Below are 15,255 nucleotides of genomic sequence, written 5' to 3' on the forward strand. Positions count from 1 at the left end.
TCACTTGCGAGGCGAATGCGCTAACCACTGAGTTACAGGACTCCACATATATGGGTATATGTACTAATATACACACTCATATCAACACACACACTCATATACACTCCTACAGTTGAGGGTGAGGTATGTATTGTTAATATAAAATAAATCCATGGGATTGGGACTTGAACCTTGAGAAATTGCAGAAAGTGGGAATGTTTCTATTGGAGAGGAGAGGAAGGATGTCATTGAGGATTCCTGTATCTGAAATCATGCAGACAATCTGGACTCCCAACACCTCATACACTATAGTCAAGAGTTTCACAACAAGGCATCACGGTCACAAACACGTGAAGAGGGAGGGGAACAGAGTGTTGATTGAAGTACTTCACACAGTTATGGAGTGTAGAGCGGAGGGCGAACCGGGATGCCACCCCACGTGAATGGTGCTATATAAATGCAAATTGTTGTTGTGTCGGTTTGCCCAGCGAAGGTTCTAGGTGGAGGGGACGAGAGAAAGATAGGATCTTTCATGATGTAGCCATTGACAGGGAGAGATGGGATGGGACAAGTGACCAGATAAATGCTAACTTTTCTTTAGTTCTATGTTACTATGATGTGCATGTGTGTAGTTGTGTGTGTGCGTGTGTGTGTGCGTGGGTGCATGTGTGTCTGTGTGCCCATGTTTGTGGATTTGAGCGTGCATGTGGTTGCATTCATGTATTCTTGTGTGTAAATGTGCACAGGTGTATGTGTGCCATTGTGTGTATCCACATGCATGTGTATCCATGTTCGTGTGTTTATTTGCATATACACAAGCCTGTGTGTTTGTGCACGCACGTGAGTGTGCAAGCTTGATGTCTGTGTTAAGTAGCGTGTCTCTGGCAGGATGACCCAGGCCGGCTGGCTGAGCAGCACATTCACAGGGTGCACACGGTTCTCATTACCTAACCAACCGCTGTAAAAATACCCACAGAGCATTTGGAATGTCCAATATTACAAAGCAGAATTTCAAAAATGCAGGAAATGAAGAACAATTTCTCAAACATAGAACTTCCCGAGAAGACATGTTACTTATAGGACTTTGTCAGTCTGAGTCAGGCAGTGGGTCTGGGCACTAGGACTCGAGCTCTTGATCCAGACTGGCACCACTGGCACCGCAGTGTTAGAGGTGCGATGCTTCAGATGAAGTGTTAACCTGAGGTTGTTTCAAGTGGATGTAAAAAATCCAATAGAATTATTTGGAATGTTAGTAACAATCGTTACATTTATCACATTGCCTCTTGTAATGTCAAAAGGGCTCAGTGTGCTTGTTTAACCCGAACCTGGCTTTAATTTTAACACCTCGTCTGATGGACGGTACCTTTACTACACTGCAGCATCAACCCAGCCTTTTTCAGTAGGGTGGAAATAGTGGAGGCTCTGGCCACAATCTTTCAATCCTCCATGGACACGAGTGGTGCTAGAGGACTGGAGGGTTGCAGCTACTCCACTGTACAAAGAGGGACAGAAAGTCAAACCCAGGAACAACAGGCCAGTGCCTAACGTCAGTAGTGGGGAAACTTCTAGAGACTATAATCTGGGACAAAATAAATTTTCACTTAGAAAATTATGGGATAATAAAGGACAGTCAACACGGATTTATTAAAGGCAAATCATGTCCAACAAACCTGATGGAGTCTTTTGATGAAGTAGCAGAGAGGGTGGGTGAAGGTAGTGCAGTTGATGTAGTTTATATGGATTTTCAAAAGGCGTTTGATAAAGTGCCACATAAGAGACAGAAGCCCACGGTATTAAAGGGACAGTGGCAGCGGATACAGAACTGTCTGGGAGACAGAGAGCAGAGAGTGGTGGTGAACGGTTGTTTTTCTGGCTGGAGGGAAGTGTGCAGTGGTGTCCTCCAGGGGACGGTATTGGGACCACTGCTGTTTGTGATGTATTTAAATGAGCTGGATTGGGTATAGGGAGCACAATTTCCAATTTTCCAAATAATACTAAGCTAGGAAAAGTAATAAACGTGAGGAGGTTAGTAGCAGACTGCAAGAGGACATAGACAGACTGGTAAAATGAGCAGACAGGTGGCAGATGAATTTAATGTGCAGAAATGCGAAGTGATGAATTTGGGGAGGAAGAATGAGGAGAGATAATATAACCTTTATAAAACACTGGTGTTCAGTTCTGGGCCCCACACTTTAGGAAGGATGTCAAGGCATTGGAGAGAGTGCAAAGGAGATTGACCAGGAAAGAGGGACTTCAGTTATCAGGAGAGGCAAGAGAAGCGAGGATTATTCTCCTTGGAGCAGACAATGTTAATGGAGATTTAATAGAGGTGTACAAAAGGGGATTCAATAGGGTGAACAAGGAGAAATATTCCCACTGGCGGAGGGTCGGTAACCCGAGGATACCAATTTAAAATAGTTGTTAAAAGGAACAGAGGGGAGGTGAGGAGAAATGTTTTCACACAGTGAGTTGTTGGGATCTGGAATGTATTGCCTGAAAGGCTGGTGGAAGCCGAAGTAAGAGAGAAGTAGATAATTATTTGGGGAGAAGAAGTTTGCAGGGCTATGGGGAGAGCGTGGGAGAGTGGGGTTGAATTGGATAGCTCTTTTCAAAGACCTGGCACAGACACGATGGGCCGAATGGCCTCCTTCTGTGCTGTATAATTCTATGATTCTCAAATGACCAGCAAACTAGTTGATACAGTAAGTTCATTGTTTGAGGCGTTTTGAAACATTTTGAGGTGATAAAGTACTGTATAAAATGTAAGTGCTGTTTAATTTATTGTAAGGTGCTAGTCGTCAAAACCCTTAAATTTCACCTAGTCTTAGCCTGAAAGACCATTTTGTTGCCATCTTTGGGGAGACATTCCACCTGGGTCCAGATTTCTCCTTATTTTCTCAGCACCTTGGGATGTCCTCCCGATGTGAAAGCTACTATACAAATGTTATTTTGTATTGTTACAGAATACGTAGAATTTGACAATTGTGGGGTTCAGCCTTAATATTACATCACTAAATTAAGTCTATTTAAGGATTTTCCAAATTCTAAGAAAGCGTGAGTAAATCTAGACCCACGTGGAATTTCTATCTTTAAGCTTTAAACTCAAGATGGTGCGGAAATTCCAAAATCCACTCTGAACCTGGATCAAAGCAAGTTTTCTGAAGTTCTTAAAAAGAAACTGCTTCCAATTAAGGCTGAATTCTAAAAATGTTCTGCCATTAAACGTAATATTAAATATTAAGGGTGATGGATTTACAACAATAAGACTGGATTTGGACGCCTCAAAGATTCTCCGTAAAGTAGTCTGAGATACAATGGATGCTCCGGGTTGGTGTGTCTAACCAAACTCTATGCTTTGTCACATACAGGTCCATGCACTGAGGCAAGTCTGGTTGCTGTATCCCCTCCTGTGTCTAGCATTGCTGCCCTGGTGGGTGGTGGACGCCGAGATGCTGTGTGGCTCCGAGCTGGTGGACACGCTGCAGTTTGTGTGTGGAGATCGGGGATTTTACTTCAGTACGTTCAGGTTAACACTAGCTGCTTTAATTAAACATGTGACTTTCATTTAAACCCTGCTTTGGCTTGGCTTTCCAGGAGCGTGCATTCCGCCAGCGCTACTTTCTTGGAAATAAGTTCTCGTAAACTTTGTGGGTTGTTTGGGTTTATGGACTGGTCATGTGACTTCTATACCGTAACTTACTCCTTGACAACTGCATCCCTGAGGATTGGGGCTTCATAGAAAAGCCAAAATCCACATCTCGGCAGCCCTTACCCAGAAATTGCCAAGACAAGCCAGCCCCTGACACAAAGTACACTTTTCCATTCCCTCTCCCACACCCACAAGTATCCATCCTTAAGGGCACATCCCAGAGGTAAACTTTCCATTTCAGTGCTTGGGGGTCCCAGCACTGTTGCCGTCTTTTGGGTAAGACGTTGAACTGAGGTCCCTGTTGAGGTGGATGTGTAAGATCCCTTAACCCTAAGTGGAGTCCTGTAGCTCAGTGGTTAGAGCACTCGCTTTGCAAGTGAGAGACCTGAGTTCAATTCCAGGCAGAGGGCGAAACCTTGGGCAAGTTTCCTTACTCCACACAGAGCCTAATAATAATCCCTCCAAAACAAAAGAAACAATAATAAATTGGTCATTTTCAATCTACGACTGTTTGTGGGATACTACTGTGCGCAATTGGCTGCCGCGTTCGCCCACAAATATACAGTCAATTCACTTTACAGTGTGTTCTGTGAAGCGCTTTGGGACGTATCAAAATGCAAGGATTATTATTATTATTAAGATCCTGTGGTGTGATGGAAAAGAGAAGGGAGTTTCTCCCAGTGTCATGGCCAGTAATTATTGGTAGGGTTTCAAGGGATATGGGGCAAGGGGGGTAATTGGCGTTGAGGTGTAGGTGAGCCATGATTCTATAGAATAGCGGAACAGGCTCGACGGGCTGAATGGCCTATTTCTGTTTCTATGTTCCTTCTAGATAAATTGACAGTCACTTCATGGCTGTTTGTGAACCTATTGTGCTCAAATTGGCTGCTGCGATTGCCTATAAATACACTTGAGAGTTAATTCCTGGGAAGTGCTTTGAGACATTATAGATCCTACATCAAATACACAGATTGTTATGAATGACACTATAACAAGTTCCATCTACTCCTCTCTCAGATTATGCTCAGCTCTTCTCTACCAAGCCTAGTCTGTAGTCAGGACCTGGGTAACCATGCTGCAGATCCCAGTTGATTCTAATCAACACCATGCTATGGGGTCAATAATATTCCAGTTCCAGTAAATACTAATCGTTCTATTTTATTTGTATTTTGACAGTCTATAATTCTCATGACACTCTTGGAAAAGAGAAAGGAGTTTTTCTCCATCCAGTATCTTGACTGACAATCCTTTAGATCAATGGTCATTCACTGCATGGCAGTTTGTGAACTTTTACTCATGCAAAATAGCAGCCTCCTACATTACACACCACAGTCATCAACTCTGAAGCACTTTGAGTGTTTTGATGTCATAAGCCTCTCTAAAACTGTGAGTTTTAAAAATATAATGTGACTTTGAACATTTGTCCCTATAGAAAGCCTATATTATCTAAGCCTCACATCAGACATATCAGTTGGGATCAGACATTTAATATGACTTATGCAAAGTATGAGTTATGTGACACTTGCATAGAATATAAACTCTTGAATGGGCCTTGGGCAGATGTACGATTTAGGCCATTATGCAGTTTATACAGATCAGACTTGTGTGAGGTTTACTGTGTTACTATCTGAGCCCCAGATGTTAAGTAGAAGATTTAGGTGTCAGCTGTTCCATTTATTTTGCATCTCAAGGAATCGGAGGTTTAGAATCATAAAATATTACAGCATAGAAGCTGGTCATTTGGCCCATCGTGCCTGTGCCAGCTCTTTGAAAGAGCTGCCAACCAATCCCATTCTCCCACTGTTATCCCATAGCCCTGCAAATTCTTCCTTTTTAAGTATCTATCTAATTTCCTTTTGAAAGCTACTTTCAGGCAGTGCATTCCAGATCGTAACAATTCTCTGTGTTAAAAAAATTCCCCTTATCACCCCTCCGATTCTTTTGCCAATTATCTTAAATGTGTGTCCTCTGGTTACCGACCAACCCACCAGAGGAAGCTGTTTCTCCTCTATCTACTCTGTCGAAATCCCTTTTGAAATTTCTTCTGGTACCAGCCATTGGCTTAAATTTTTAAAGTTACTCAGAATTTTAGAAAATTTGCAAATTAAGTCTGAATTGGAAACTGGTTTCTTTTTAAGAACTGAGGAAAATTTGCTTCCAAATTATTATTAATAATAATAACTTACATTTATACAGTGCCTTTCACGTGAATAAATGTCCTGAAGTGTTTTACAAGATACAACAGATTCCAAATAAAAGTATCAGCTAATCTATGTGAGGAATGCCTCATAAAGAACAATAGGACACATAACAACTTGACTTGGGGAGTATATTAAATGAGGAAGGGTATATACAACCATAGAGATTTACAGCACAGAAGGAGGTCATTTGGCCCATCATGTCTATGAAAGAATAATCCATTTAGTACTAAGCCAGGAAAACCTGGACAAATAACTTTAAAGACTGAATTCAAGAGTTTTCCAATTTCTGATTGGCAGGAAGGGGCTAAGGGAGAGTTACCCTCAAACCTGTCAATGACAAATTCTAAACCAGCTGATCGCATTGGGAGCAGAACATCCAGGACGAATTTTGTGCTGGAGCATATCACTCAGTTGGATACTCTTAAATACAGTAAAACTGTTCATAACCTGTCACTCCAAGGGAAAATGGCTGTGACGAGTTAGCTAGATTGAATCAAGTGAGCCGAGAGTGCAAGCAATAGAGTTGAAATAAATCCCATATAATAATAATAATAATCCTTCCATTTGATATAGCACTTTTCATGTCTTCTAGATGTCTCAAAGTGCTTCACCGAATATACTGTATAAAATCAATCAACTCAATCAATGATCACACCGGAAATATAAGGGCTGAACTCGCACTGATCGATGAAGATTAATATTCTACCTTGTTAACCGTTCACAGCGTTATCACAAATGCAAAAATATCACATAATATCACATAATATCACATATCACATAAAGATACTGCACTCCCCACTTGGAAACGCAACTCACTAACAACAGCAAATTGATTTATAATATACACTTACATTTGATTATAGCGCCTTATCACGGCGTTGAGACGTCTAAAGCGCTTCAAAGAATATACGGTAAAGTGAATTGACTGTATATTTTGTGGGCAAAATATGGCAACCAATTGCGCACAGCAATGTCCCACCAGTCGTGGATTGAAGTGCAGTTTATTATTGTTAAGCGAGGTGAGCTCTCTAACCACTAAACTACAGGACTCCAATGTAGGGAGGAGAGAGACCATGAAGAGATTTCAAAGTCAAGATTGTGATTTTAAAGGATATTTACTGGTATGTCTCACAGCACCATAGAATATTTTTGTGATCTATTAATCTGGGGCATTGGTGGCCAGGAGGCTAATTTTATTAACTTCCAAATAGTGAGCCCACTGGGATTTTAACCTAGAATCTTCATTTCCACATCTGACGATCGTGATATTAATGATATATTATGTGACATTAACGAAATGACATGTTCAGTACGTGAATTATGTAGATTAGTATGAAAGTTCAACGGTTTTTACATACTTGGAAAAATTTGGAACTTGTGGCTGAATGTTAGTTAATATACATACGCCAGTATCTCAAAATTAACACAGCAGAAACCTTTATCCATGCTTTCTTGACTTTAAGGACTAGAATCCTCTTATTCCTCTTGTATGGTCACATGTGCACACGTATGTATACAAATGTGTGAGCATGCTATCATGAGCAGTACCAGGCGTCAGTATAGTCTTGTTCTTTGTTCTGTGCAGTATTTGGGTGCTGTACCAGCTCCTATCCTACACCACGTTGCTCTTCCCATTGTAACCCTGCCTGTAACTCAGTGGTTAGAGCACTCGCTTTGCAAGTGAGAGACCTGAGTTCAATTCCAGGCAGAGGGCGAAACCTTGGGCAAGTTTCCTTACTCCACACAGAGCCTAATAATAATCCCTCCAAAACCAAAAACAATAATAAATTGGTCATTTTCAATCTACGACTGTTTGTGGGATACTACTGTGTGCAATTGGCTGCCGCGTTCGCCCACAAATATACAGTAAATTCACTTTACAGTGTGTTCTGTGAAGCGCTTTGGGACGTCCTCCCAACGTGAAAAGCGCTATATCAAATGCAAGGATTATTATTATTATTATTGTGTCCTTCAGGCCGAAGCACTTCCTACATAAAGTACAAGTACAGCATAAAGCGACCGAACAAGGGCATCGTGGAGGAGTGCTGCTTTCGAAGCTGTGATCTGCTGCTGTTAGAGTCATACTGTGCGTCACCCCGGACAACTCGATCTCTTCCACCCCCGGCATTCCTGAGAAAGCCAGAACACAAGGTGAGTCCCGGGAAGGCACTTCAACCCCAGAAGGAAGTGAGCTTATAGAGGTACACAAGATCCTGCAAGGGGTAGAGGAATTAAACCCAGAGCGATACTCTCAGACACAGATGAGAAGAGGGTATAGGTTCAAGGTGTGTGATGGACCCCTGGGAGTATTTCTTCACGCAGAGGGTACTTACAACAACAACATCTTGCATTTACACAGTGCCATACACGCAGGGTAGCAACCCAGAGCGCTTGACAGTGGTGGGGCAGGACACAAAGCCAGAGGGAAGGGACCGTAGGCAAAGTTGAAAAGGAAGGTCTTCAAGCCAAACCAGAAGATTGGTAAGGAGGGGGCAACACAGAGAGATAGAGGAAGAGTGTTCCAGGGTTTCAGGGCGTAGTTAATGACTGAAATGGGTTAATAGGAAGGTTGGTTGAGGCCAAGGCACTGAGTCTCATTTAAAACAAACAGGGTTGACGTTGTAATGGTATTCTGGAAGAGTGAGATCAGATGGGACGAAAGGCTTCCTTTTTCCAGGTTAATCTTGTGATCTTGGAACTGAAAGTTCCGCAAGAATTTAGAATGTGTGTTGCCCCTCCCAGTCACATTCACACATAATGACCAGTGTTTTGACGTGAAAGATATTGGAGTGAAATAATTCTTGTGGATTTAATGGCTTTTTTTGGCAAGGCATGTGCCAGTGCCTCTCCCTCCTAATAATAATAATAATCCTTGCATTTGATATAATGCCTTATCACATCTTCTAAACGTCTCAAAGCGCTTCACAGAATATACTGTAAAGTGAATTGACTGTTTTGTGGGCGAAACGTGGCAGCCAATTGCGCATAGCAGCGTCCCTCAAACAGTTGTGGATTGAGTGACCAAATTTTTTTTTGAAGCGATTATTCCAGAAAACGAACCGACAATCAACTGATAACCGAGTTCCTACTTACTAGGTAAACAGAGGCATGTGGAGCAAGGAAACTTGCCCAATTTCTCTTTGCCAGGAATCGAACCCAGGTCCTCTCGCTTGCGAGGCGTGTGTTCTAAACACTAAGCTAGATGACTCCAATAGCCCCTTGTATTGAACCAAAAAGGAAGCCACTCTAACACCAGTCTTTGTTTTAATTGGAGAAACAGCTGGAAGGTGGTCTTAATAAAAAAAAGGCAATTAAGAAAAAAAACAGTGGTAGTGGCACAGTCATGATGGGCCAAATGGCGTTACACTCCCTCAAGCACATTCACCCCACCCACACTGCCCTCCCCCTCCCTCACAACTCAACCCCCTCCCTCCCACTCCCACTGACATTCACTGTAGAAGTCTCTAAACAGTTATTTCCTTTGTCCTTCAGGAGGAACATTTACAAACGTGGTACAACAAAAAACTCAACACCGTCCGCAGGATTTCAAAATTCCTAGGATTTAGAAAACGGATGGAGAGTGGCGGGCCAGGAAAACTGCAGGAAATATTCCAGGACTTGTCTCCCACACCCGGCCCGACCCCCTTAATGGTACTGCTTCGTAAGTCACCAAAGAAAGTTCCGGCTCTTCAGGGAACGCCATTGTGATATTATTACTAAAGAAAGACACCATTTTACATTCAAGATCAGATTTGGACAGGTGAATTTATCAGCTCCTTTTCCCATTAATATCACTGTGAATTCAGCATTCATGTTGAAACCTGGGAGCGTGTTGACTTTCCCCATCAGAGATTTGAAGCTCCCCCCCACACTCTCACCTCTCTCTCTCCCACACCAATAACTCTGCGCCACACTTTGTCTGGTGTTAGATTGACCACCTCACCTTTCACCTGAAATCAATGCGGCCTGAGGTTTGTGAAGCCTAACTTTATTGACCAGAAAGAGAGAAAGATACAGGAAGGAGAGATCAGGAATTGTAATGGTTCCAAATTATCTGCTGCCTAGTAGTTATAATCTGTAGCTCTTTCCTATGGACTACTTATTATTTTATTTAAAGAAGGATGAAGGCGAGTCCATATGACCACTACAGACTGAGCCTTTGACAACAGTTACTTGTGGGCTTCAGGCACCAAAGAGACTTTAATATGACACAAGAATCAGTAAATATTAGCAGAAAAGGAGGAACGACTGCAACAGCCAGCTTCAAGGAATGCCGTAGCTTCCAGAGAGGAGATATTTGGTCAGAAAAGACTCTGGAGAAAAAACAATCTGAACCAGGGGATGTTTCGGGAGCTCTCCGGATAACTCAACAGTTCAGGGAATTAGAGTGAGGGTGTTGGAGAGTTGACTGTAAAATGAATTGAAAAAAGGGCCTTCTCTCCACCAACGTTCCTCACACCTGCAGTCCAAGTCTTCGAGAAAGTGGAATTTGAGAACATGCGGTTTTGTACAGTTACAATGAAGTTGCACCTTATTTAAGTTAGAATATTTGGTGGGTGTCAGTCGCTTGCGGGTGTCACCTGGTTCGGCGTGTCCTGCAGACTGCTTATTGCCGAACTTCATAATTAACTATTTAATACATCTCGAATTATTTGTACTTTATAATTTGGACAGTACAGTTTCCCAGCCAGCGCTAGACTCCAGTATTACACTGCGTTACAGAATTGCATTAATATCTATGTTACACAGCATTAAGTCACTTACTCTTCCTTTCGCCAATAATCCAGAAGGATGTTAATCTTTGTAACCACCTCCAACACTGTTTGTCTTTCTGTTTCCAGTCAGCCACACAAGATGATTTTACAGTTATTGACAGATTAAATGTACTGTAATTTTCTACCTATATTTAATGATAATGTATGTTCTTTCTTTCTTCTCACTCACTACCTCTGAGTTAATGGCCACACTACCTAAGCAGAAGCCATGCAGGTTGGGGATATCTACAGACTCAATCCATCTAGTAAAGCAACACTTCTTACAACTTTGAAATTACTCAAAGTGCTTCAAAGAGAATTCCTGTAAACTGCAGAGACCAAACCAGCCAATTTGCATCCGGCAATAACTCATAAACAGCATGAAGTAAAAAAAAAATTATTGGTGGACAGTATGTTTTGTGGGCGAAACGCGGCACCCAATTGCACACAGCAGTGTCCCACAACAAGTCATGAATTGGGTAACCAAATTTTTATTATTTTTAATTTTTATTATTTTGAAGGGATTATTACTCCCAGAAAAGCGATCCACCGATCAATTAATACCTAGGTTCCTATTTACTGCGGGTAAACAGAAGTGTGTGGAGTAACCATTTGCCCCACCAAGGAATCGAACCCAGGTCTGGTTTACTTCCTAATAATTAATAAAATAAACCTTTCATTTGTTATATTGCCTCTCAAATCTGGAGGATGTCTCAAAGTGCTTCACAGCATTTACTGGGAAATGTAGTGACTCACATTAAACCTTATATTTTTGTAGCTGAACGCGGCAGGCAATATTTGCGCACAGCAGTGGTCCACAAAAAGCCATGAAGTGAATGACTAAATTTATCTGGATGATTATCTGGATGAATAATGCCATGAGATCTTTAATGTCCACCGGAAACGTAGGCAGGTGGGATCTTGGTTTAACATCTTATCTGAACAACTACACCTCTGTCAATGCAGCGTTGCCCTGACACTTATTGTATTGCGAGCACAATGGTGAGTTCAAACCCATAACCTTTTGACTCACAGATGAAAGCACTATCAGCTAGTACCAATCATCTTCTCACACCAGCATTTACGAGGCTCAAGCCAGGAATGTGTTGAATCCTCACCACTAGTCTTGATGGTAGAGCCATCTAGTTAAAATAAGATTCAATATCATCTTATCAATATACAAAGACACTGACCCTTATATGGTGAAACATGGGCGTAACTAAAAGAAGCTGCTTCTCAGTTGTAGATGTTTAATTACCCTTGGGAGTAGAGGAGACGTATCAAGGAACCTGTGCCCTTCGCAATAACATTGCCATAGAGACAACAAGAATAGGTAACTATAGATTGTGCAACAATGGCAGCAGATACTTTACAGAGAAATAGTGACTCAGTAGAGGCAGATTCTCACCAGACAAATCGGTCTGAGCACTGGCAAATACAAAGGTATGTGAAGCCTGACATTTTCTCATGATTTTTTCCTCAATACAATTGTCTCAAAAGGTGGTTGTACAATTTTGGAAACTTCTTAATTCAGACTTAACTTGGAAAGCGGTGTTTCAGAGTTCTCACAGAACCAGCCCTTTGAGCTAAGACTGAATTAAAGATTTATCTAAAATTCTGTACGATCTTAAATTCTGAGACAACAACAATAACAAAGAGCCTTCTATTGTTGTCTTAGAATTTAGGATCAAGCAAGACAACAGAGCCTTGGGTTGGAGGCCAACAGCCTCAGTCAGACCACCTGCCGATCTCTAGCTCTTTGTGTTATTGTGTTTCAGTGATGTGAATTCCATTTTGGAACAAAAACAAAGGATAAATCTGACAGTGTAGTTGCTCTCAGCATCACAACAAGTTATAACCCACATGATTCCCTGGTGGGGAAGGGGCTGGAGGTGTGGATCTCCAGGGGGGTGGGGAGAGAGAGCCTGATTCAAAACCTAGAATGCTGGTTCGAACATGGCACCAGGTGATGCCATTGGAGATGTTTAGTTGTCAAACTAAGTCCTGGAATGAAATGAGATCTCTCTGCACAATGAAAAAAGAGAGAGAGAGAGAGACTGGCGGTCAATTGAATTGAATTGGAATTCATTACAAAAATGAAAATGATGTAAATGCAGAAGAATGTAGCCTTGGGAAACACCACAAAGAAAACACACTAATGAATCCCAGTTGCACAAGTGGCTGATGTTCAATTGATACCTATCTGCAGCCTGCTTCACTGATCCAGCAGCACATCAAAGCCTTGACTCCAGTCCTTGCTTACATCTGCATGCTCAGCGCTGAAACCCAGGGCACAGCTCTCCATTCACATCTGTGCCAGATTGATTGACATTCCATTGAGCTCTGCTGATTAAACACACTTTTATTCTCAGCTCAACTAATGTTTTATGTTGTGCTGTGGTTTGGTTTGGGAAACCCTGGTGTTTTCAGGCAGCCTTACCCGTTCCCACCGCACCCCGCCTGCCCACCCCACCCCATCTGTACAATTCCCACCATGCCTGGGGCCAGGACTAGGCTTGCACCAGTGAGAAATGCAATACCCGGAAATCTCACGACAATGACACAGCATGTAGTCATAGGAGCTCGGGAAAGAGGAAAGTCTAGCCTGCACCCCTTAGCGGTAATGGTGCAGCACAGAACTTGGTCAGCTAGGATCGCAGTAACTACACATTGCAGCTTTGATTTGAGTCCGTGCCTATCCCTCCAAGATGAACCAGAACGGTTTGTCAGCCATTAACAATACCTTGGTGTAACCCACTTGACTTTTTGAAGATATCTTGTCAGAGACAATGCCAGGCCAAGGGAGACATTACTTACCTCTTCCCTGAGGCAGTCAAATGCATTTTATCAACATTGAGAGAGTAAAGGGCTAACGCGGCTCAATGGGATTTAAACCCAGAATTCCTGGCCTACTTCGGGATATCAAGCCATTCGAGACCATTCCACCCAACAGACCATGTAAAACATCTCCACCCCACTGAGAACAACTGGTGCGAACATCTCATTTCCTGGCAAAGCTCCGTGAATTCTCCAGACAGTCTGGCCCATTGAAGTTGTGGGCCAAAAGGCTCTGGCATAGGGCTACATGCCCTCTCTGCCTCAATGGGCCTATGTCCCTGGCCTGACATGAGTGCGATCAGCCCTTCTCTCCTCCTAAATGTCTGCCAAGTAGATGGAACAGACCACGCTTGCTGTATTGAAGGAATTGGTCAAAAATTAAAAATAATATAATAATCCTTGCATTTTATATAGAGCATTATCCCTTCATTGAGACATCTCAAAGCATGTCACAATATATCCTGAAAGTGAAGTTACCTCTCCCTATCCCCCAGAGGATCGAATTCAAGATCCTCATCCTCACCTACAAGGCCATTCATGGCCTCGCTCCCTCCTACCTCTCCGACCTACTATCCCCCTACCTACCTGCCTGTACCCTCCGTTCCTCTGGCTCCGGTCTGCTCCACATCCCCCGCCCCAACCGCCCAACCATCGGTGGCCAGGCTTTCAGCCTCTCAGCCCTGAGGCTCTGGAACTCCATCCCCCAGTGCCTTCGCCGCTTCCTCCCTCTCCTCCTTCAAGGCCGGTCTCAAGACTTTTCTCTTCGACCGCGCCTTCAGCTCCCCTCTTGACTCTCTATCCCCTCCTCGCTCCCTCCCTTCCCTCCCCTCACCCTGACCATTTCCCCCTGCTCGGGTCCCGACCCAACTGTCCAGCGCCTTGGGACATCCTCCTGATGTGAAAGGCGCTCTATAAATGAAATCTGGTTATTGTTGTTACCATATTTTTTGTGGGTGAAACATGGCAGCCAATTGCGCACAGCAGTGTCTCACAAGCGTCGTGAATTGAGTGACCAAATTCTTTTTTTTCAATTCTTTTTTTTGAAGATATTACCCTTAGAAATTGATCCGCCAATCAACTAACTACTGGGTTCCTACTGACTGCTAGGGAAACAGAGAAATGTGGATTAAAGAAACTTGCCGAAGGTTTTGCTTTGCTTGGGAGTCGAACTCAGGTCCTCTCGCTTGCGAGACAAGTGCTCTAAACAAATGTTACAGGATTTCACATATACTAAAGAGAGAGGGCAACTCTTGCATTGCTTCAGATGAGATATTAAACTGACACAATTCAAAAAGAGAAGAAAGTTTCTCCTGGTATCCTGGCCAACAATCTCCTAAATAAAATTGGATATTCACTTCATGGCAGTTTGTGGGACAAATTGTTGTGTGTACATTGGCTACTCTTTCACCTGCAAAGTTCATAGTCCCTTTGCTTTACAGTAAATCCTTTGAAGCACTTTGAGATGCCCTCCTGATGTGAAGATGTCTATATCAAATGTAAGGATTATTATCCATTTATGCTCTCCAGCCTCACATCACACAGGGCTTAATCCTTGCATTTGATACAGCGCCTATAATGTCAAAACGTGTCAAAGTTCTCCACATGTAATTGCTCTCTTTAAGTACTCTGAAATGCTACCCTGGGTGGTGGGCATTATATAAGTGCAAGTTGTTGTTGTGGTTGTTGGTCTCAAGTGTATCTCTAGAGATAGAGATCTGCCATTAACTTATTGAATGGCTGAAAAGGCTTGAGGAGCTGAATGGCCTACTCCTGTTCCCATGTTCCTATGTTCAAAGACAGTCAATTTAAGCACAGTGGGGTCCCACAGACACCC

At 42.7% G+C, this 15,255-nt stretch overlaps 1 protein-coding gene across 3 annotated transcripts in view; it reads left to right on the forward strand.

The window, feature by feature from the left end:
* Window positions 1–10,734, forward strand: part of LOC103190280 (insulin-like growth factor II) — a 13,045-nt gene extending 2,311 nt beyond the window's left edge. For all 3 annotated transcript variants that reach the window (XM_007911000.2, XM_007911002.1, XM_007911001.2), the window contains 3 exons: window positions 3,348–3,495; window positions 7,805–7,980; window positions 9,322–10,734. In XM_007911000.2, coding sequence (XP_007909191.1) covers window positions 3,348–3,495; window positions 7,805–7,980; window positions 9,322–9,537 — 540 coding nt within the window. In that variant the 3' untranslated portion in view covers window positions 9,538–10,734. The remainder of the gene's footprint in view (window positions 1–3,347; window positions 3,496–7,804; window positions 7,981–9,321) is intronic.
* Window positions 10,735–15,255: the final 4,521 nt, after the last annotated feature.

Source organism: Callorhinchus milii, unplaced genomic scaffold (assembly GCF_018977255.1).
Source record: "Callorhinchus milii isolate IMCB2004 unplaced genomic scaffold, IMCB_Cmil_1.0 Scaffold19, whole genome shotgun sequence".
Lineage (NCBI taxonomy): Eukaryota > Metazoa > Chordata > Chondrichthyes > Chimaeriformes > Callorhinchidae > Callorhinchus > Callorhinchus milii.